Here is a 22933-nt window from a genome sequence, read left to right as displayed (position 1 = left end):
TTTTTCGAAAATAGAATGCCAAAGTTTTGGCACTACCACATGTTCACTAATTGCATGCCTGTCCGTCTAATTGTGCCGATTATTTGGCCTAATGCTTGTGTTTGACATTCAATTTCATAACGATGATGTACTAATCTATAAAATTTTCTCATAGGTTGGTTCAAAATTAGAGACGCCAAAATTGTTGCTATCATACATATGTAGATAATATCTTTCCACAAAGAAAATCCACGTTACAACTATCATTGGGTCATACATATGTATATAAACCATTCAAACTCATTTTTCTAAGAAAAGAATTGCAAAACTTTATTCATTCCACCAATATATTATCATTGTTCGACCATACGATTACCAATCGGACCACCTGAGTTGTTGTCCTTTCATATAAACATCAGTCAATAGAAAACAGAGAACAAGCTGATCAATGAATCTTTTAAAATGTGAAAGAAACCAAAGAAACGACTTTTTAGTAATAGCAACAGTGACCAAACCAAGCATGTCACAGACTCACAGTATTCAAAATCCTTCATTCACAAAGAAGAGACGTTTATTTCCTTTAGTTTCTTTGTTTCCTTCTCTAGTCCTAAAGCTTAAAATATTGTTACGCCCGTGAAATCAGCGATTCATTATGCAATTCATATTTCCACTAAGAGATACGACCAATGATCCTTTATTCTTTGATCCTAGAAGGTTCTCCGACCGTGTTCTCCATTCGAGAATACCATTCACCTATGCGTGTGTTGTCCACCATATCCTTACCCGATCGAAGGTACCTTATTGGCCTCAGAACACCGAATACAGCGAGATCGCCCAAGTTTGGTTTTGACCCACCTGATATTAGAAACTACAATCATGGACCAATCCAGAAAGCAGGGACTAGATTCAGTATTAGATTAGAAGTTGGACATACCAAGGTATGGACGCTCTTTCAAGGCATCGACCCATGTCTCTGCAGCATCGTAAAGAGCCGCACGTTCATCTGTAATGTTATATTTCTTCTTCAATTTCTTTGATACAAAGTACATTGCCGTTGCTCCTGCATACTTTGCCACTAATCTTTCAGTGAAACTGAAATTCCCTGCACAGAGCACAACACTATGACTTAGACAAGAAGACTATCCTCCTCCAGAAGCTTTCTCTAGATGTGTAATGACGTATAAAGGTTCCCAAAACTGGGACTCCCATGAACTCATCTAGTTAAAATGTTAACCCATACATATCTTCCAAAGGTTATAAAAACAAAATGAGTATAAAGAAAGGGAAAAAAGTAAGAAGCTAAATCGACGATAACCATACCATGTGTGGTGATATATTCAAAGGACTCAAGAGCCTCTGAAGTATTCCTGTATATGTTTGGTGACAAAAGATGCACAAGGTGGTTGTCCACCCACCTACAACACATAGATACATTATCAGCCTAAGGTCCTGTAGTGACACAAATCTCGAACTCAATATCAGTAGTCAATAAATTAAAATCAATCGTACTTGCGCCATTTAGTCTCTTCATCATCTTCGGACTTGGAAATTTCAGGGTGCATCTTTTGGAATAAGCTATCGATTATCACTGCACCATAAAACAAAAGATTACTCAACTAAGCTAATACACATTTTTGATCTGAAGAGAAAAATACAAGTCAGAAACAGAACATGAGACAAACCTGAAGAATCAACCATTTGTTCACCATCTACAGTAAGAATAGGCACCTTCTTATAATCAGACCATTTGATTTCTTTCTTACTGATAGGATTCACTTCAACAACCTTGTATGGAATCTTGTTGTAATCCAAAAACGCTACAAACAAAATAAACAATCGCCCAAATATCATACCAGCAACAATAGATACCTCATTCAATCACCAATCTCTTACTGAATCATAGACAATGAGAACCATTCTCCATTCAAATCCATCACATTCAAGTCAATCCTACTGAATTCAACCTAAGTCTAAAGCAAGAATCGATGAGTAGAAGATCAAATTCTGATCAGATCCAGCAATTTTTAGATTAGTGTGATAAGATTACCTTTAACCTTGTTACAGAAAGGGCAAGCTTCGTACTGATACAGAACAACTTCTTTAGGATTAAACTTCTGAGCCATTTCCTTAGCGTGAACTTCTTGACCAAGAGACGATACAGCAGCGGCAGAGAAGAACACAACCCCAGCGACTCCGCCGGCGAAAGACGGAGTTTTAATCTCTGGAAGACCACCGAATCTTCGGGAGATAGGTTCGGAGGATGAAATGGTTGTAATCGCCATGGATTGAGTGAGACGTGAATTGATGGCGACGGAGGATGAGATTGTGCGCGCGGCAAGTCCGGTGACTCTCCTCATAGCTTGTGGCGGAAGATGAGATCTGGATCGAGATTTTGATTTTTGAAGGCGTTTGATTTTTTGTTTATTCAACGAAAGGGTTCTTAGGGTTTAAGCTGTGTCCACGATTTACTTCCAGAGCCTTTTAGATTATTCGTAAGGCTGTTTGCGAAAATACTTTAAAAAAAAAAATTATTTTGACTTTGAAATTATCTCTTGTATAAAAATACATTTTAATAAAATATTTAGGGGCTTTTATGGTTTATGCATTAAATTGATTTCAAACTTATGAAATTTGGAAATCTTTACGATTTTTAAAATTATAGAATAGTTTATAACATGTTAGTTTATATAATTTTAACATGAAGATTTCCATAATATTCTTCTAATTTTTTCATGAGTTATTTAAATATTTTCAATAGTTAAAAAAATTGATGGAAGAATAACTCAAACAGTTTTACCAAACAAATTCTCATTCATATCCCTTATTATTATTATTATTGAAATATTCTTAATAACATTATTATCATATGTTATTAGCAAAATTGCATGGTAATGTGTCACACTTACAGAGATTCTTACCCCATTTAAATAAGTACACCATTTTTATTCTTTTCTAAAATATTTACAGATTTTGTCATTACTGTTGTATATTTTTTCGAGTGAGAGTATAGTATGGGCTATATGAGTAAAAGCTGAAATCTATGCAACCTTGCTTAGCTAATATATGGGCTTATATGATTAGAAGAATGACTAGTAAAGGAGAAATTTAATTCTCTGAACTTCGATGCCCAATAATGGATATCTTAATTTACACAAGCCTTCTATAGCAATGTCGTTGTTGGTAGATCCGTTCATGATGTTGATTAGCACCTTGCAATCGCCTTTAAAACAAACGTGTATAAACCCTTTAGGCCATGTTTTTTGCATTGAAAACAACAACGCTGCATCTTCTGCTTCCATCGGAGTATACCAAGATCGTAGTTTAGTCGAACTTCAGCCTTGAGTTGTGCCTTTACTATCTTGCATAATCCATCCTCCCAATTGCGAATATCATATTATATACATATCTCACACCAATTAAAAAAAACAAATTTCAAGAAATACAAATTTATATATATAGATTAATGGAGGTGTGTTAAGTGAATTTATATAGATTAACTGACCACTACTGATTTGTTTACAGTATATGTGTTCCCATAACTTTCTCTCAATTTTGGGACAAAACAAAAATTGTGTTATATATAAATTTGTAAATTTGTCGCAAATTAGCTATGTATGTTTAGACTTTTGGTCTTAACAAATATGCGAGATTTATATATTACATAAATTTTTATCATTATTCTCAAAATGTCTTTTAACATGTGTGGAATTATGGATTACAAGAAGCAATGATCAATCTAAATATTACATTTGAAGACTATATATGAATGATTGGAAGATCATAACTCATAAATTGGGGTACCATAAGGAGTGAAAGTAAGATTGTTTAGAAACCAAAAGAAGTAGAAGAATTAGCATAAGCAAAACTCCCCACGGAAAGTTTCCTTCTCCAAAAAGGGACTTAGCCTGGTTTGCTCTAACGGAGTAAGAGGATTTGAAGAGAAGTCGATGGACGAAGCTTAGAGAGACGAGGACGAATACAAAGAGAATTGGGAGGAATAGCATGAAGAGCTTGAGATTAGCAGCGGTTTTCTCAACCTCGTACTTGTAACGCGGATATGAAGAGAGGAAGAGTAGTAAAGATATGATGGCAAGGAGAGCTAGTAGTGTAAGAGGAGGAGCTGATGATGTTAGGAGTGTTTCCTCTAACCATCCTCGCTTCCATGAACCTCCTCTTCTTTCCTTAATAAACCACCCCATCTTCCTCGTTGTCTCTCTCTCTCTCTCTCTCTCTTTTTTTCTTTGGTTCAAACTCTATCTGCCTTCTATATATATTGCTTTCTAATGGAGCATATATATATGCCTTTATTATTTACTTTTTTTCCTTTGTGTTTTGTGTTTAGTTTGGAATGTGTGTGCTCGATCACTCGAGCTCGTAGGCACAAGCACACTGGCCCATGCTTAAAGGCTACCCACGAGCCACTATCGACAAGCACTTATCACATATGCGTTTATATATCTTCAAAGTTAATTACTGAATTACAACATCTATAAAGTTAATTAAAATCTTGGCACGGCACGTATTAACATAATATCTTTCATCACAACTTTTTAATAGAATTTTTTAATTTTTCAAAATCATTAGATGTTTTATGTTTACTTCTCATTAATTATTAACTTTTAGTTATGATATTAATTAGAAAGAATTTCTACTTTTAATTACATTCTTATGAATTACCAATTAAAACAATTATTTTTAAAAGTAATACAACAAAGATCAAAACACTTCCAAAAACTTTTCATTTAGTATATATACATATTATATATATATATATAATATATTAATGAGAAAGTAGTGAATATATACAAGTAATGTAAAGTCCGATCAATGATGTGCATAACCGCATATGTTCTCTAGAAAAGAGTAGTTCTCGAACACTCTTTAGACCAATCTTTTTTTATTCTTTATTCCATGGTCCTTTTTATTTCATTTCTCCTCCTTTTCTGAATTTATCATTATTTAAGAAAATGATTCCATAGAAGGTTATGACTTTCAGCTAACTGCGATGATATTTGGTTAGTAAAATTTAAAAATTTATCTAATGAATAGTTGAATAATAATTCTTAAGTATACCTTTTTATATTTGAGATTTGAAAGACAACTGAAAGGAATTAATTCCTTTTGAAAGTAAACCACCGAATTGTTTCGACCTTTCCATCCTGCTTTTGAAAAGATAAACAAATGGGCATCACGAGAGAGAGAGAGAGAGAGAGCAGAGATTTTTATTGGATTATAAAATTTAGTATTATGCGTCAAGACCATAACAACCAAACGACACACACGGGTAGCTTCCACAATCTATCACATATTTGTTCACCATTTCAATTTCACGAATATAGAAGTTTCCGTCGTAAAAACATGGTTTCTAACAAATTTCATAAAAGTAGAAACCATGTTGAATTTTTTGACAACCGAGAATCTAAACTCCATATTCATAAAATGAAATTGAAGCGGTGAATAAAATATGTGATATCTTCTAAACTACATATGTGCATTGTTTAGTTATTATGGGCTTGGGCCATAACACTAAATTTTATAATCTGATAAAAGTCATAAAACTGTAAAAGTTAGCCTCTCCGTAAGAGATCACAGTTTTTGATGATTTTTTGTATGTGATGATTGTATTAAAACTTAACCCAACAACTAATCCAGTTCATTGGGCGTGTGTATATTGTAAATTAACTCACGTTCTTATATAAAATGAGATATGGAGGAGACTTTAGCACGAACGAAAAAGAAACAGACTACTAACCTCCTAAATTTTTTTAGATAAAACAATCATGAGACTTAGTACTTCATTTCCAAGCTCATCGTCGTGTGTTCCATTTTTATAGTTCTTTAATCATTTCTTCTAAAGTCACCACTTCGTGACTTCCTCTAATCTCAAGGTTCGACAAGTAGCTTTTTACCGCTACGGTTGAAGTTGAAATTTCCAATTAATATAAGTCGATTAGACGAAGTAGAAATGGTTGAAAGAATACAATGATTCAATTAATAATTACCAATGTGCCATTGGATTAGTGGTTTTTGAATTACTAATTATGTAATTTTCTTTTGTTTTAAGGTAAGAAATATAAGCTGGAAAGTAAAAAAAATATGTATATTACCAAATTAATGAATGAATATATATAGTTTTCTGTATTATATTACTTTTCAACATTGACTCTTTCCGTACTTGGAATTCCACGGCAAAGACTAGTTTCGTTTGCCGGTTGAGACAGACAGTGATTTCATTCTCGTGCTCTTCCTCCCGCCATCTCCGGTCTCTCTCCGACCATTTCATCTTCTTTAATCCTCCGGCGAAAATTTCTCAAGATTAGCAAAACAAACCGCAATTTGCAAGCACACCAGAGCCGTTACCACCTGAAACAAGTGATAAGCTTTTTTTCTTTGGTTTCCGAGCATACCCAATTCATCGGAAACTTCACAACTCTGAAGCTAGGGTTTCAAATTTCACCTTTTTGTTAAAATAAAATTGTGGTTTTTTTGGAGTTAGCACGGAATTTGATGGTTAGAACGGCGGAGACTTCACGTAGTCTTGTTTGCTTAGGATGACCGGTGCTGCTCCACCGTACGATCGGAGAGGGTTTGGGTATTTTGGTAAACCTCTCTCATGGAATGGCAGATCTTGTGAGTTATGGTAATGTCGTCCGAGACATCGAGCAGGTCCAAATCTCTTCTTCTTTCCTCTGTGTTTTTTATATGTATGTCTCTGTTCTGTTTTGATGAAACAGAGAATCTTTGATTTGTTGATCTTAGGCTTAATACATTTTGTCTGAAATTTTGCTTTTTTGAATTGGTTAGGGTTATGTCTTCTAAAGTGATTAGAATTTTGTAATTAAATGTCATGGTGAATGGAAATTATATGTCATTCACATAGTTTGGTCAGAAGAAAAATTTGGTCTTTTGTTGTCTTTGTAATTTTGATTTTCTAGTTACGGACTTGTTTTTCTCTTTACCAAGATGTTCACAAGAGCCCTGCTCTATGTTTTGCAGGCTTTAATTGCTTTGAAGAAAGGTGCTCAACTCTTGAAATATGGTCGGAAAGGAAAGCCAAAGTTCTGTCCCTTTAGACTTTCCAATGTGAGTGTACTTTAGATTGGTGATGTACATGTAGTCTGCAGATACCTGATTTCATAGCTTATTGCTTTCAAAACTTGCAATTTATGTAACTGCATTTTGTTTTGGAATCTACCCAAGAGGTTCTTTGTTTATTTTTATGATTCACTGATCCAAGTGGTGCTATAAGGCAGATAATGTCCTCGACTTTTTTGTATCCTTGTGTTTGGTCACATATCAGCCTTTTAATCTTACCATCTTGGGACATGTTATTTGCAGGATGAGACATCTTTGATCTGGATTTCAAATGGTGGAGAAAAACGATTGAAGTTAGCAACTGTATCTAAGATTGTTCCAGGACAAAGAACTGTAATTTCTCTTAAAATTCAGCTTTCTGTTTTGATGTAGCAGCATACAACGACTGCAATATTGCTAGTCTTTTGTTAGTAACATATGATGACTTTAATCATGTTTATACTATCAGGCTGTTTTCCAACGTTACCTTCGCCCGGATAAGGATTATTTATCTTTTTCCCTTATATACTCTAACAGGAAGCGGACTCTTGACTTGGTTAGTGAATGAAACTCAGTTACTTTCTCTTCACCGTTTATATGATGCCTCTGTATATGTGAAGTGAAAAGGTTGCCTTGTTTGCAGATTTGCAAGGACAAAGTTGAGGCAGAGGTGTGGATAGCTGGCCTAAAAGCTTTGATATCTGGTCAGGCTGGCCGCTCTAAAATTGACGGCTGGAGTGATGGAGGCCTTTCTATTGCTGTAAGTAATAAGTATTCCTAAAGACTATAGATGTTTGCAAATGTATTTCTGAACTTTGTTTTTGTTTCAATTTCATCATTTCCAGGACAGTAGAGACTTGACATTAAGCAGTCCTACCAACAGCTCAGTTTGTGCTTCTCGAGATTTTAACATTGCTGATAGTCCCTACAATTCAACCAATTTTCCCAGGACTTCTAGAACTGAGAATTCTGTCAGTTCTGAAAGGTCACATGTGGCATCAGATAGCCCAAATATGTTAGTACGAGGAACTGGATCAGACGCGTTCCGGGTTAGTGTCTCTAGTGTTCAAAGCAGCTCAAGTCATGGTTCTGCTCCAGATGATTGTGATGCTCTAGGTGATGTTTATATATGGGGTGAAGTGCTATGTGAGAATGTTACCAAATTCGGAGCTGATAAGAATATTGGTTATCTTGGTTCAAGGTCTGATGTTCTGATTCCAAAGCCATTGGAGTCCAATGTAGTTTTGGATGTCCATCACATAGCATGTGGTGTTAAGCATGCTGCTCTAGTCTCTAGGCAAGGTGAGGTTTTTACATGGGGTGAAGCATCCGGAGGACGTCTTGGCCATGGAATGGGAAAAGATGTTACTGGACCACAGCTTATTGAGTCTCTAGCTGCTACTAGTATTGATTTTGTTGCCTGTGGTGAGTTCCATACATGCGCTGTCACAATGACAGGAGAGATTTACACATGGGGTGATGGAACACACAATGCAGGACTTCTCGGCCATGGTACCGATGTAAGTCACTGGATACCTAAGAGAATATCAGGTCCCCTTGAAGGTCTTCAAATTGCTTCCGTATCCTGTGGACCATGGCACACCGCTTTGATAACGTCAACTGGACAGCTTTTTACTTTTGGAGATGGGACGTTTGGTGTTTTAGGGCATGGTGACAAGGAAACTGTATTTTACCCGAGAGAAGTTGAATCTTTATCTGGTTTGAGGACCATTGCTGTTGCATGCGGTGTATGGCATGCTGCTGCAATAGTAGAAGTCATTGTCACTCACTCAAGTTCAAGTGTTTCATCAGGAAAGCTGTTCACATGGGGTGATGGTGACAAGAGCCGTCTTGGTCATGGAGATAAAGAGCCTCGGCTTAAACCAACATGTGTATCAGCTCTAATTGACCATACTTTTCACAGAGTTGCATGTGGACATAGTTTAACAGTTGGTTTGACAACATCGGGAAAAGTTTACACAATGGGTAGTACAGTATATGGTCAACTAGGGAATCCCAATGCTGATGGGAAACTTCCTTGCTTAGTAGAGGATAAACTAACAAAGGATTGTGTTGAAGAAATAGCATGTGGAGCTTATCATGTAGCAGTTTTAACATCTCGAAATGAAGTGTTTACATGGGGCAAGGGTGCCAATGGGAGATTAGGTCATGGAGATGTTGAGGACCGTAAGGCACCAACTCTTGTTGATGCTTTGAAAGAGAGACATGTAAAAAATATTGCATGCGGTTCAAACTTCACAGCAGCAATATGTCTTCATAAATGGGTTTCTGGTACGGAGCAATCTCAATGTTCAGCTTGTAGACAGGCTTTCGGATTCACACGAAAAAGACACAATTGTTACAACTGTGGACTTGTCCACTGCCATTCATGCAGTTCAAAGAAATCACTGAAAGCTGCTTTGGCCCCTAATCCAGGCAAGCCTTACCGTGTCTGCGATTCATGTCACTCTAAACTAAGTAAAGTGTCAGAAGCTAATATTGATAGCAGGAAGAATGTTATGCCACGACTTTCCGGTGAGAACAAGGACAGATTGGATAAAACTGAGATAAGATTGGCTAAATCAGGAATACCGTCAAATATAGATTTGATCAAGCAGTTGGATAACAGGGCAGCTAGACAAGGAAAGAAGGCAGACACATTCTCTCTTGTCCGCACTTCCCAAACACCTCTAACACAACTTAAAGATGCTTTGACTAATGTGGCTGACTTACGCCGTGGGCCACCAAAACCAGCAGTAACTCCGTCTAGCTCCAGACCTGTGTCACCTTTCTCAAGGAGATCTAGTCCTCCTCGTTCAGTCACTCCCATTCCTTTAAACGTTGGTCTTGGTTTTTCAACAAGTATAGCTGAGAGTTTGAAGAAGACAAATGAGCTTCTGAATCAGGAAGTAGTCAGATTGCGCGCTCAGGTAAACTCGGCGGTTACTCTAACGTTTCCATTCATCTGAATTTGTTTCCACACATTTTCGTGGTTTGTTTTCTAAAATGAATCTGTGATATTGTGTACAGGCCGAGAGTCTGAGGCACCGATGCGAGGTCCAAGAATTCGAAGTCCAGAAATCTGTGAAAAAAGTACAAGAAGCAATGAGCCTGGCAGCAGAGGAATCTGCCAAATCAGAAGCCGCAAAAGAAGTTATAAAATCTCTAACAGCACAGGTTTGGCTTTGATTCTCTTATATATTTCTCCTATACTGCCTGTTGAAGTGTTGAGACAAGTCTCTGTGTGATCTATCCATTCTTGAAATATGATTCCCTCTAAGTTTTCTTGTTTCTTCCCTAAATATTTCTATTTGGTCTTTCCAGGTCAAGGATATAGCTGCGCTGCTACCACCGGGTGCTTACGAAGCTGAGACCACACGGACAGCTAATTTATTGAACGGGTTTGAGCAAAATGGATTTCACTTTACGAATGCAAATGGACAACGTCAATCAAGATCTGATTCAATGAGCGACACCTCACTTGCTTCTCCTTTGGCTATGCCCGCTCGTTCAATGAATGGACTTTGGCGGAATTCGCAGTCGCCAAGAAACACAGATGCAAGCATGGGCGAACTTCTAAGTGAGGGGGTCCGAATCAGTAATGGTTTCTCAGAAGATGGACGAAACTCAAGAAGCTCAGCAGCATCAGCTTCAAATGCTTCTCAAGTGGAGGCAGAGTGGATTGAACAATATGAACCTGGTGTTTATATAACACTTTTGGCTCTAGGCGATGGAACTAGAGATCTCAAACGTGTGCGCTTTAGGTAACATTATCGAATCTATCTACTTCTTATCCTTTTACATTCTAGACATGTAAACTAATACAAACGTTTGGTTGTTTTTGTAGCCGGCGACGATTCAGGGAGCAACAAGCAGAAACATGGTGGTCAGAGAATCGCGAAAGAGTATACGAGAAGTACAACATTCGCGGTACCGATAGATCAAGTGTGGCAACATCACCTATATCTCAATCACAATTCTAGACATGAACCGAAAACAACGACGAAAGCAAAAAGCATAGGAAGCAGTTAGCCTTATTTTGATGAATGTAGAGCTTCATTCTCCGGCATTGCACTGTATATAGCGAATCTCTCGCCTTATTTGCAAATAGTTTGTCATGAATTTCATGATTGTTTAAACTAATTGATTTAAATCTGATGATAACTATTTTAATATGAAAATGGTTAGCCAACTTCATGCCGTTTAGTTTTTTTTTCTTTACTACACTGCGGTCAGCTTCTGTTTCTCTGAGTATCATCATTTCCTCTACGATCGATCTCTGAACCGAACCGAACCAAATTATTGGTTTGGTATATTCGGTAACCTTTCCCCTTAATCAAAATTACCCGAAGAACCGACTACCCCGACCTGAACCGAACACTGCGGTTCAAAGTCCCAGGCAATAAATAACCGAGCGGTCAAAAGTAAAAAGCTAAACGGCAAGTTTTATATTCACTTCGGTTAACCATAACCGAATCAAACCGAGATTATAAACCGAAGACCCAGGGCTTGCAATTGCATGGTTCTCTGTCATCAACTTCATGCCGTTTAGCTTTTTACTTACTACACTGCGAATAACGAGTTTTGTTCTCCGTCTTCAACTTCATGCCGTTTAGTATTTTCCTTACTACACTGCGCCATGTTCTTTTTTTTTAAGTATCAGTCTGTCATCATCTTTATGTTTGGTTCTCCTTCCTCAAGCTTCCACCCAAATCAACCATGGAAGCTAGACTCTCCGAAACTCTTGGCCTCCCATCTCCAAATCTTAATCACTGCCATTTTCCCAACGAGTTCAATTCTCTCTTCACTCATTTCTCCGATCTCACCTCCGTCCAAAGCCCTATCGTCAGAAACCCTAAACTCAAAACCAAATCCTCTCAAAAACCCCCAAAATTTTCAGCAAATTTCAGAAGATCCGACCCACCATTTGCATCAACATCAATCTCGGATCCAACCCACGAAAAACCCGGACCCGAATTCCTGAAATGGATCAAACCCGCATCACGAAGCAGTCCAAGAATTCAAACACTCATCAAACAACTCTCCGTCTGGGAACGTGCCATCATCGGTGCAGGAGCCGGTGGACTCGCCGGAGCTTTCACATACGTTACTCTTCTCCCACTTGACGCAATCAAAACCAAGCTTCAAACCAAAGGCGCTTCTCAGGTTTATAGTAACACATTTGATGCTATAGTGAAAACCTTTCAAGCTAAAGGTATATTAGGTTTCTATAGTGGTGTCTCCGCCGTGATTGTTGGCTCTACGTTTTCCTCCGCCGTGTATTTCGGTACTTGTGAGTTTGGTAAGTCTCTGCTCTCTAAGTTCCCTGATTTTCCGACGGTTTTAATCCCGCCTACTGCTGGTGCTATGGGAAACATAATCTCTTCAGCTATAATGGTTCCTAAAGAGCTCATTACACAGAGAATGCAAGCTGGAGCTAGTGGGAGATCTTATCAAGTTTTACTTAAGATACTTGAGAAAGATGGAATCTTGGGGCTTTACGCCGGTTATTCGGCTACATTGTTGAGGAATTTACCCGCTGGTGTACTCAGTTATTCGTCGTTTGAGTATCTGAAAGCCGCGGTTTTGGAGAAAACGAAGCAGAGCCATCTTGAGCCTTTGCAGAGTGTTTGTTGCGGTGCGTTGGCTGGTGCGATATCGGCTTCGATAACTACGCCGTTAGATGTTGTGAAGACTAGGCTGATGACACAGATTCATGTGGAGGCTGTGGATAAACTCGGTGGTGCTATGTATACTGGTGTTGCTGGGACAGTGAAGCAGATATTGACAGAGGAAGGTTGGGTTGGTTTTACCCGCGGCATGGGACCTCGAGTTGTTCACAGCGCTTGTTTCTCTGCGATCGGTTATTTTGCCTTTGAGACTGCTAGGCTTACAATCTTGAATGAATATTTGAAAAGGAAAGAAGAGTCTGAAGCTAACGTTGCTGCTGATTCTTGAGTTCGGTTTTTGGTATAGTCAGATGAACAGAGGGAGAGTTTTTGCTTGTTTCTCAAAAGAAGCATCAAGTTTTATCCAGAACCAAGCTTGGATTCTAAGAGGTTGTTACTAGCCAGATTCTGAGAGGTAGATTTGCTTCTTTTCTGTTGGGTTTAGTGTCTCCATAGTTTTGATTTTGTCACAATTACATTGCTCCATTTGTGTAAGACGATCTTTAATCATTTGCTTCACTCTCATTCTAGATTTATTCATTCTCATTTTTGTCTCTATAACCAAGCGCTTATAAAATTATCATCCTTTACATTTCATTACAAAACCATCTTGGAGTTAATAATAATCGATTTATAATTTTCTCTGCCTCTCTTAACCAAAGATCAGAGTTCAAGAAAATAACACAAACCACATGACACAACGGGAACCAAGATGAATCATCATCATTACTCTCTCGTCATCTTCCACCTAATTCTCTTCCTTTCCCTAGATTTTCCCACACTTTCTCACCGTTTCTCGCCGCCGCTACAAAACTTAACTCTCTACGGCGACGCCTTCTTCCGCGACCGTACAATCTCACTAACCCAACAACAACCTTGCTTTCCCTCCGTCACAACACCACCGTCAAAACCATCTTCCTCCGGCATTGGACGAGCTCTCTACGTGTACCCAATAAAGTTTCTCGAACCTTCCACTAACACAACCGCTTCTTTCTCTTGCCGCTTCTCCTTCTCCATCATCGCTTCTCCTTCTTGCCCTTTTGGTGACGGCTTCGCTTTCTTGATCACGTCTAATGCTGACTCATTCGTCTTCTCTAATGGCTTCTTGGGTCTACCAAATCCTGATGATTCTTTCATCGCCGTTGAGTTTGATACTAGATTTGACCCGGTTCACGGTGACATCAACGATAACCATGTTGGAATCGATGTTAGTTCAATCTTCTCTGTTTCTTCCGTTGATGCGATTTCGAAAGGGTTTGATCTTAAAAGTGGGAAAAAGATGATGGCTTGGATTGAGTATAGTGATGTTCTTAAACTGATTAGGGTTTGGGTTGGGTATTCTCGTGTTAAGCCTACTAGTCCTGTTTTATCAACACAGATTGATCTCTCTGGTAAAGTTAAAGAGTATATGCATGTTGGTTTCTCTGCTTCGAATGCTGGTATTGGGTCAGCTTTGCATATCGTTGAGCGGTGGAAATTTAGGACCTTTGGGTCTCATTCTGATGCGATTCAAGAAGAGGAGGAGGAGAAAGATGAAGAGTGTTTGGTTTGCTCAGGGGAAGTTTCCGAAAATCCGAAGGAAATTCATCGTAAAGGTTTCAACTTTAGGGTTACAGTTGTTGGATTAAAGATACCAGTTTGGAGTCTTTTACCTGGTTTGGCTGCAATTGTTATCCTCGTGGCGTTTATTGTTTTCTCATTGATTTGTGGCAAGAAAAGGATTAGTGAGGAAGCTGATTCGAATTCGGGGCTTGTTCGGATGCCTGGAAGGTTATCCTTGGCTGAGATCAAATCCGCGACGTCGGGTTTCAATGAGAACGCAATCGTTGGTCAAGGAGCTTCTGCTACTGTCTATAGAGGCTCTATTCCTTCCATTGGATCCGTGGCCGTGAAGCGGTTTGATCGAGAACACTGGCCACAATGCAACCGTAACCCTTTCACCACAGAGTTCACCACAATGACTGGTTACTTGCGGCACAAGAATCTGGTTCAGTTCCAGGGGTGGTGCAGCGAAGGAACAGAGACGGCCTTAGTGTTTGAGTACTTACCTAACGGAAGTTTAAGTGAATTCCTACACAAGAAACCCTCATCTGATCCATCAGAAGAGATCATAGTACTCTCTTGGAAGCAGAGGGTAAACATCATTCTCGGTGTGGCTTCCGCACTTACATATCTACACGAAGAATGTGAGAGACAGATCATCCACCGTGACGTCAAGACCTGTAACATAATGCTTGATGCCGAGTTTAACGCCAAGCTTGGTGATTTCGGGTTAGCTGAGATATATGAGCACAGTGCGTTGCTAGCTGGACGAGCTGCTACACTCCCAGCAGGTACTATGGGTTACTTGGCACCAGAATACGTGTACACAGGTGTGCCCTCTGAAAAAACAGACGTGTACAGCTTTGGAGTGGTGGTTCTGGAAGTGTGTACGGGGCGTAGGCCGGTGGGGGATGACGGGGCGGTGCTTGTAGACCTGATGTGGAGCCACTGGGAGACAGGGAAGGTGCTGGATGGGGCTGACATCATGCTGAGGGAAGAGTTCGATGCAGAGGAAATGGAAAGGGTGTTGATGGTTGGGATGGTTTGTGCGCATCCTGACAGTGAGAAGCGGCCAAGGGTGAAGGATGCTGTGAGGATTATACGCGGGGAGGCGCCGTTGCCAGTTCTTCCGGCGAGGAGGCCTTTGTTGAGAATCCGACCGGCTAACGAAGCGGAAGAGATGATTGTCGATGGTTTGGTTGGGGAGGATCTTCCTTGGATGACTCCTAAATCGCACTTTAGCTGATTCCTTTTTTTGGGGCTTTCTGTAATTGGTTACATTTTAGTTTGAGATTTGGAAAATTTGTAATCTTTTTTATTTGTCTAGTTTTGGAAACTAAAGATTATAAACCTCCCGGAGTAATCAGTATTTCATAACTCAAATAAATAGATACATCAAGTACATTTTGTTATAGTCTAACAAAACATTAATTCATATTTATTACCCAAACAGACTCATGATTTGTACAGCATTACACGGTTGCAAAAAACTGTTAAATTCTATTGACATACATACACGGGTGAAACAACGTGCATGCAATGGTGGTAAATGGTAATAAGTAATAGCAATGGATTTTAAAATACTATTCTAATTTACTAGTTCAATAACACACAAAAATGGCCTTTTGGTTGCATGGTTTAATACTATACTAGTGATAAGCCCGTTATTGGACCAAGAAAGTCTTGATTATAATATACTGAGTTATTGGACAAAAAAAAAGAGATAAATAACTAAATTTGTATGGTTTGAAATATTTTTCCATTATATTTGAGATAATTTGATAGTTCCACAAATTGACCCACTAGATGAGTCAATAAAATAATTCAACCATTGAAAATAGATTATCGAACAACTCGAATCAAATGCACCGTTACGATAATACCACATTCCAACGCCAATTTGTTTTTTTTATTAATAAGTACTTCTCTTTTTTAATTATTTTTGTAATGGTGGAGAAAATAAAAAGGAAGGGCAATATTGGGTTTAACTGAAAATTTGATATTAAGAAAAGCCTGAAACAAGGCGCAACACGCAGCTCCAGAGAGTCGGTGGTGGTGGAGAGATCCGGCGTCGTCGGATCCGAAGAAGAAGATGAAGGTTTCAAGCGGTGTGGTCGCTTCTGTCATTGCCGTCTCCACCGCTGCTCTCTCTTCTTCCTCCATTCTTCCTCCAGTCTCCCCAAAGGTTTTTCTTTCTTTTTTAAGATCTGCGATTTCGACGATTTCAATTGTTCTGTGGTTTGAAACTGAGATGTGGATATGAATTGATCAGGTTTGGGAATCGAGGAAAACGAATGGGTCGGACAATTTCGAGCCGAGGTTTGATGGGTTAAGGTTCATAGAGACGCTGGTCACAGCACACAGATGATAAGATTACAAATACCATTCTTCTTCTTCTTCTCTTGGGTGATGCAAAAGCTTTGTTTTTTCCATTCAAAGCGTGAGTGCGTCACTTAGGTCTTTAATCTTATCATTCTCATCTTCTCTTTTGTTGTCTTCTATTATCTCTGTAATGAGAATTTATTAACATTCTTTTGCTTTCAAGGGATATGCTAAATTGAACTCTTTCTTGTTGTGAGCTAAACTTTATTCATATGTTGGTGTGCTTTTACTTTATATGAGACAAAGCAATGTGTGGCGATGGCTCTAATTGGTGTTTTGAATCATTGGGTTGTATCTGGTTAAACTTTAAAGAGCCGTTCAAGGTCATCAACCTAGTTGGATTTAGTCAAATTCTGGTGTATTGGAAAAAAGACTAGTTGAAGCAAACAGGCTGTTGAAAGACATGAGTGGTAGATGTTCTAGTTGGTGTTCTGTCTCCATGTAGCTGTCTCAAATACCTAGCAAGTGTTGTAATGAGAGCACCGAGAGAGAAGAGGACAAGAATGATCTGTCATAAGAGAAGTGAGAATCCGAGAGGAAGCAAAACAAGAAAGATGCTCTCTCCTCTACTGCTTGCTCCAGAGACACTGACTTCCAGCTCATCCAAACCAACATTACTCTTTCTCTTTCTTCTTTTCAATTATTTCTTTATTACTATTTCACTTTGAAATTTAGTGAATCCTAACGCTCTGGTCCCATCACTGCCTCCTCTATCATCTTGCTCACAACCACTCACTACGCTCTCTCTCTCTCTCTCTCACTTCATCTATGGCTTCTTCTTCTCTGCAGTCTCTCTTCTCTCTGTTTTGCCTTGCTCTGTTCTCTCTTCCTCTCATCGTCTCCTCCATCGGCATCAACTATGGCCAGGTCGCTAACAACCTTCCTCCCCCTAAAAACGTCATCCCTCTCCTCAAGTCTGTGGGAGCTACAAAAGTCAAGCTCTATGACGCCGATCCACAAGCCCTACGTGCCTTCGCCGGCTCCGGCTTCGAGCTCACCGTGGCCCTCGGTAACGAGTACCTGGCTCAGATGAGCGACCCTATTAAAGCCCAAGGCTGGGTGAAGGAGAACGTCCAAGCTTACCTCCCAAACACCAAGATCGTGGCCATCGTAGTGGGAAACGAAGTCCTCACCTCAAACCAGTCAGCCCTCACGGCAGCCCTCTTCCCGGCTATGCAAAGCATCCACGGTGCTCTGGTGGATTGTGGCCTAAACAAGCAGATCTTTGTGACGACGGCTCACTCACTAGCCATCTTGGATGTATCCTACCCTCCCTCGGCCACTTCCTTCCGCCGCGACCTCCTCGGCTCCCTCACTCCCATCTTGGACTTCCACGTCAAGACTGGCTCACCAATCCTCATCAACGCCTACCCTTTCTTCGCCTACGAAGAAAACCCCAAACACGTTTCTCTCGACTTCGTACTCTTCCAACCAAATCAAGGCTTCACCGATCCTGGCTCTAATTTCCACTACGACAACATGCTCTTCGCTCAGGTCGACGCAGTCTATCACGCTCTTGACGCTGTCGGCATCAGCTACAAGAAAGTTCCCATTGTCGTCTCCGAGACCGGATGGCCTTCCAACGGTGACCCGCAAGAAGTCGGAGCCACCTGCGACAATGCTCGCAAGTACAATGGGAATCTGATCAAGATGATGATGAGCAAGAAGATGAGGACGCCTATACGACCTGAGTGCGATCTCACCATCTTCGTCTTTGCTCTCTTTAACGAGAACATGAAGCCTGGACCAACCTCCGAGAGGAACTACGGTCTCTTCAACCCTGACGGAACTCCGGTTTACTCACTTGGGATCAAGACCTCTTCCACTCATAGTAGTGGTAGTGGTAGCAGCAACTCCACTGGTGGTAGTAGCAGTGGCGGTGGCGGTAACACTGGTGGCTCTTCCAGCGGTGGTGGCATCTATCAGCCAGTCACGGGTAACCCATCACCGGATTACATGTCCATTTCCTCCGCCGGGGTAACGTTTTCGACTTTACACTTCATTTGTTGTTTTACTTTGACAATTTTCGTAGACATTTAGGACTAGAAGGTCGTTACTGTTAAGTTGCATATTTAGACATATTTTGTCACTCTATTTATCTGTTTTGTTTCATTTAAACAATAAATTTAGTGGTAAAAGAAAAAAAAATCACAAAGCTCGAATAAGGAAGGATTAACATTGTGGTAAAGTTAGTGACTTTTGGTTAAAAAGTTGGAATCTTTATTATAAACTCGAAAAACTGTGACAATGTGTTTTGGATTGGTTATCACGTGGAGATGACTCTTGTTTTGTTACTTTTGTCTGAAAATATAATTGATTTAGAGTGCCTCACTTTTTGACTTGTTGACCTCTTGAATAAACGAATTAAAGGAGTGTGACATAGGCAATGCTTGTTGACGTTTTTGCAGGGAAAAGGCAGATTCGTTGAGTGTGTGTTGTTCTTCTTCTTGCTTTGCATCATCAAGCTTCGGTTGTAAAAGCTTCTCCACTAGATCTCGTCGGCTTTGTACTTTTACTCGGTTGATGACGTGATATAGCCCCCAAATTTAATTTAATTAGTTTTGTGTTGGTGTTTTGGTCGGAGGATGATTTAGGAGACATACCATCTTTGTTGTGCCGACCTCCTCTCCAACTCTTTTTTTTTTTCCTTTTCCATTCTCCTTTTTCTTGTTTAAGCATAGATTATTTAAATAATGAATCTTAGTTGATTAGATTTTTCTAAAGAAGATGATGATTTTCGATAATTGTATAACTTGAAGACATTTGAGGCCAGAGTAGTGGCAGACAGAATCTTGGCACAAGCAACAAGTGCTAATTTTTTTTTTTTTTTTTTTTAAATATTATTAATCCTCATCCCAAATGGGCTTGGGCCGCAACAAAAACAACATCAAATCCAGTTACAAAATTAGCAAATCGGAAAACATGTCGGCAAAGAAGGAAGATCGCCGCTTGTTGATGGAAGCTAGCAGAGAGACCGGAGCATTAGATCCGGCGGGCTCAAGCCCTACAGTTTCGAGGCCGCAACCGATGCTCGAGAAACTCCGACGAAAGAGACCGGTTTTCGTCCTCGAATCAACCCCACCGGCGCACCAACCCACCACAAGACTCCCAGAAAGCTAGTCCCCCCAACAAGCACATCGACGGCACCGGATTCTGAAGAAGCAATCCGATACACTGGACGGTAACCCTTCCTTCCCAAACCGGTACAGATCCGGTTTTTCAAGGTCCAAAATATGTATTCCCTTCAATAAATCACCTCCGCATTCGTACACCTAATTTCCGCCAAACTTTTTGTATTTATGTGACCAATCAATCTCTATGGTCCACCAAACATTCAATGTTAATCTCTTCCACCTCCACACACTATACCAATTCTTTCGTCTGTCACTTCAGACAAAGATATAAATACAGATCCAACAAGGCAAATAGTAGTGAACAAAGTTTGCTTCCTTAAGCAACTTTTCTAATCAGCCATTTTGTCTATCAAATGAAAAGCAGAGACTCAGATTAAGTATAACGAGCAGCACCAAGCGTTTTATGTTACCAGTAATACACATACTATGCATTGGGGGACAAGACATTCATAGAGTCTATATAAGTATCCTAACAATTCAAGTAAAAACAAAACAGGTATTGCATTCTAATAAAGATAACAAGAGGAAAAAACCAAAGAAGAGAAGGCGGTTTAGCAGGCAGCTGATGATCCGGTTTACTCTCAATCATCCTGTCAAACAAAGTATGTTTCTTTTTACTGACTCACACGTGACACGATTATTCCAGTGATGACTTACAATTCAAACTCGTCTTCAAGCTTCAGAGCCTCAGCAGCAGCCTCTTCTTCCTCATCGTCAACAACAAAGTACGGGTTATGCACCTCTGGCCTGAACTTGTAGCCAGTAAACAGATAGAAGGCAAGTGTGGCTAACTCGCTGGCAACAACACTAGTCCACATATACTTGTAAGAGGTAATGGTCTCCAGTGCATACACAACAACACGAGTGAAGTAGATGTAGCAGATAACCACAATGTAGTACTGCCTAAACAGAGTTAACTTAACGAGGTTCACAGCAGCCTTCCCGTCAGTCTTAGCCGCCTCACGCAAGTTTTTGATGGACCAGACAATGGGAAACAGAACAGCACAGCAACAGACGACATCAACAAGCAAAAAGATCTGTTTCCACGTGACCCAATCTTGGCCATACGGTCCAGTCTCATCGATAACCACCTGAGCAAAGTTAGCGACAACCTGGAGAGGAATGACAATCATCAAGACCTTCTTTTCCTTGTCCTGCAAGTAGGGCTTCAAGAAAGACCAACCGGTGCCGATCAAGACGATCAAAGTGAAAAGAGTGATACCCTTAAGGAAATTGAAAATGTAGAACAAGACATCCCAACCATGAGCAGTTCCAGTTTTCTTAATGTACGACTTATCCTCAGCCTCACAAAGAAGGTTCAAAGCTTTCAAGACAACAACTCCCAACATGAAGAAATGGATTGCGAAAACAGTGAGACGTTTCTTATAGAGAACGTAGATCCACGTGGCGGCGAGAGAGAAATAGATAACAGAGAATAAGAAATAGACCTTAGGAAGAACAGTTCTTCCAGCAGAGAGATAATCACGACCTCCCTTTTTACCTTCAAGGTTATACATAGCGGATCTAACATCCATACTGATTTTGACCTGTTGGAGACAATTAGCGAAGACGAGAGAGTACTGATCCGCATCGTTCTCGGTGAATACGGTGGAGAATCTGCTCTTATCTCCTCCCTTGAGATTGTTGAAGGTGAACACATGCTTAACGAGATCTGATTGTAGAGCGCACGTGATCTCTTCTTCTTCAAGCTGTTGGATCACATGAACCCAAGCGTCTCTAGTGCAGAGAAAGAAGCCCACTTTGGAGAGATCGAGATCGGGATTGCTGTTGGAAAGCCAGATCTTGGAAGCGTCAAGCTCAAGACGACCGCTGTGAGTGAAACCGAATTCGTCTAAAGGGATGATTGGACGATCATCGGATCGGATCTCTGATTTACGAATCTCAGCCGAAGCTATGGAGATGGAGATCAAGAGAAGGATAAGGATCGATGAGAAGCGTGAAGAGAGATCCATGGGAACTAGGGTTTCGTTCTTCGACTTCACAGAGAGATTAATCTGATCTCAGATGTGAGATCCAAAGCAAAATCAATCCAACTTGTTCTTCTTCCGATGAAAACGGTTGTGTGTGACCAACCAAATTAAATTAGTCTTTTTTTTCTTTCTAAGAAACAAAATAAATACCATTATTTTATTAGCAACAAGAGAACCCATTTTCCTTCATCATTAAGGGAATAAACCATCTTTGACGGATTAGTTGATTTCTAGAAACAAAAATTTCACCAATTCACCGATTCCAACCGAATGGCCGGCGTTTCCAGTGTATTTGAAGGAGTTGTAGAGTGATAGGGAAGAATTCATAAATTTCTCTTTATCTTTAATTTCTCGTAGTGCAAATGTAAAAGCGGATAAGTTGGCACGAAAGATTCGTACCGTACCGCATCATGTCACGTATGTAAACAATATCTCTCGGGATTGGATCTTTTGAGTTCAAATTTATATCGGTTGACAAAAAAAAAAAAAAAAAAAAAAGGAAGAAATTAAAGTATTGATGAATTTCGTTTTGAATTGGTCGGAAATTGGATGTATAAGTTGAGAACAAATTATCCATCAATTTAAATCATAAAATGTTTTTCCGAATGACTTTTTTTTGGAGATGTATTATTTCTAAATGTTTTTACGGTTTCTTTAGATCTCGTTCAGATTGTATCAACAAGCGCGAAACCTTCATTAAACATAAATGGTATACAAAGAAAGCTTAAATACTAAACCGGAGAGATATTATCTATTTATAATAGATTGGTTTGACTGTTTGAGTGTCTATGGTCTAACTCTTGTCCTCTCTACACAACCCGACACTAAACCAACATCTTCCACTCACATATGACGAAAAACATCAGAAAGTAGTAGAAGAGTACTCTTAGAGATTTTGTTCAAGAATCGCAATTCGAAAAAGTTACACTGCAAATAAACCGTGTGACCCGTGCAAGTATATGTGCTTTTGGAAGCTAAATTCATGCAGCTGCTACGGAGACATACAGTCTACATACCTAAATATATTACATAGCATGTCTCACTCCAACCTCATTTGTATTTCATATTAGTCTCAACATATTCCCATAAAGCATATGTTAAACCTATTTTACATCACGTTTTCACTAACTTCAAAATTCTAATTTGAGGGATAGAAGTTGGT

At 39.6% G+C, this 22933-nt stretch overlaps 8 protein-coding genes and 2 long non-coding RNA genes across 12 annotated transcripts; 6 read left to right on the top strand and 4 right to left on the bottom strand.

The window, feature by feature from the left end:
- Window positions 1-14: 14 nt before the first annotated feature.
- On the bottom strand, window positions 15-2433 carry AT5G42150 (Glutathione S-transferase family protein). Its single transcript, NM_123580.2, has 6 exons — window positions 2027-2433; window positions 1662-1796; window positions 1489-1567; window positions 1300-1394; window positions 914-1081; window positions 15-834 (listed from the first exon to the last, which is right to left on the bottom strand). The coding sequence occupies exons 1-6, from the start codon at window positions 2334-2336 to the stop codon at window positions 674-676; spliced, it is 948 nt and encodes a 315-aa protein (NP_199030.1). The 5' UTR covers window positions 2337-2433; the 3' UTR covers window positions 15-673.
- Window positions 2434-3567: 1134 nt separating this feature from the next.
- AT5G42146 (uncharacterized protein) lies at window positions 3568-4247 on the bottom strand. Its single transcript, NM_001036916.3, has one exon. It carries the CDS (start codon window positions 4176-4178, stop codon window positions 3765-3767), a length of 414 nt encoding a protein of 137 aa, NP_001031993.1. The 5' UTR covers window positions 4179-4247; the 3' UTR covers window positions 3568-3764.
- Window positions 4248-6089: 1842 nt separating this feature from the next.
- AT5G42140 (Regulator of chromosome condensation (RCC1) family with FYVE zinc finger domain-containing protein) lies at window positions 6090-11251 on the top strand. Of its 2 annotated transcripts, NM_001344435.1 has the most exons (10): window positions 6192-6351; window positions 6476-6645; window positions 6976-7062; window positions 7318-7407; window positions 7523-7609; window positions 7697-7813; window positions 7899-9983; window positions 10084-10230; window positions 10378-10817; window positions 10901-11243. In NM_001344435.1, exons 2-10 carry the CDS (start codon window positions 6598-6600, stop codon window positions 11034-11036), a joined length of 3237 nt encoding a protein of 1078 aa, NP_001318728.1. In that variant the 5' UTR covers window positions 6192-6351; window positions 6476-6597; the 3' UTR covers window positions 11037-11243. The 2 variants fall into 2 exon arrangements, with proteins under 2 accessions (NP_001330926.1, NP_001318728.1); NM_001344436.1 differs by having other exon boundaries at window positions 6090-6645; window positions 10901-11251.
- Window positions 6187-6653, bottom strand: AT5G06285. The gene has a single exon (NR_142905.1). It is a non-coding gene; the product is annotated as an other RNA (long non-coding RNA).
- Window positions 11252-11687: 436 nt separating the features above from the next.
- On the top strand, window positions 11688-13350 carry Mfl1 (Mitochondrial substrate carrier family protein). Its single transcript, NM_123578.4, has one exon. The coding sequence runs from the start codon at window positions 11773-11775 to the stop codon at window positions 13009-13011; it is 1239 nt and encodes a 412-aa protein (NP_199028.1). The 5' UTR covers window positions 11688-11772; the 3' UTR covers window positions 13012-13350.
- A 63-nt stretch (window positions 13351-13413) lies between these two features.
- AT5G42120 (Concanavalin A-like lectin protein kinase family protein) lies at window positions 13414-15531 on the top strand. Its single transcript, NM_123577.2, has one exon. It carries the CDS (start codon window positions 13435-13437, stop codon window positions 15508-15510), a length of 2076 nt encoding a protein of 691 aa, NP_199027.1. The 5' UTR covers window positions 13414-13434; the 3' UTR covers window positions 15511-15531.
- Window positions 15532-16225: 694 nt separating this feature from the next.
- Window positions 16226-16887, top strand: AT5G42110 (uncharacterized protein). Its single transcript, NM_123576.5, has 2 exons — window positions 16226-16449; window positions 16537-16887. Exons 1-2 carry the CDS (start codon window positions 16357-16359, stop codon window positions 16630-16632), a joined length of 189 nt encoding a protein of 62 aa, NP_199026.4. The 5' UTR covers window positions 16226-16356; the 3' UTR covers window positions 16633-16887.
- A 77-nt stretch (window positions 16888-16964) lies between these two features.
- On the top strand, window positions 16965-19470 carry BG_PPAP (beta-1,3-glucanase). 2 transcript variants are annotated; one of them, NM_123575.4, is made up of 2 exons: window positions 16965-18623; window positions 19055-19470. In NM_123575.4, exons 1-2 carry the CDS (start codon window positions 17415-17417, stop codon window positions 19121-19123), a joined length of 1278 nt encoding a protein of 425 aa, NP_199025.1. In that variant the 5' UTR covers window positions 16965-17414; the 3' UTR covers window positions 19124-19470. The 2 variants fall into 2 exon arrangements, with proteins under 2 accessions (NP_199025.1, NP_974868.1); NM_203139.2 differs by having other exon boundaries at window positions 17344-19077.
- Window positions 19471-19481: 11 nt separating this feature from the next.
- On the bottom strand, window positions 19482-22041 carry AT5G42090 (Lung seven transmembrane receptor family protein). Its single transcript, NM_123574.3, has one exon. The coding sequence runs from the start codon at window positions 21751-21753 to the stop codon at window positions 20434-20436; it is 1320 nt and encodes a 439-aa protein (NP_199024.1). The 5' UTR covers window positions 21754-22041; the 3' UTR covers window positions 19482-20433.
- AT5G42092 lies at window positions 20054-21944 on the top strand. The gene has a single exon (NR_143321.1). It is a non-coding gene; the product is annotated as an other RNA (long non-coding RNA).
- Window positions 22042-22933: the final 892 nt, after the last annotated feature.

Source organism: Arabidopsis thaliana, chromosome 5 (assembly GCF_000001735.4).
Source record: "Arabidopsis thaliana chromosome 5, partial sequence".
In the NCBI taxonomy this organism is placed as follows: domain Eukaryota; kingdom Viridiplantae; phylum Streptophyta; class Magnoliopsida; order Brassicales; family Brassicaceae; genus Arabidopsis; species Arabidopsis thaliana.
This window is presented reverse-complemented; position numbering and strand designations above follow the sequence as displayed.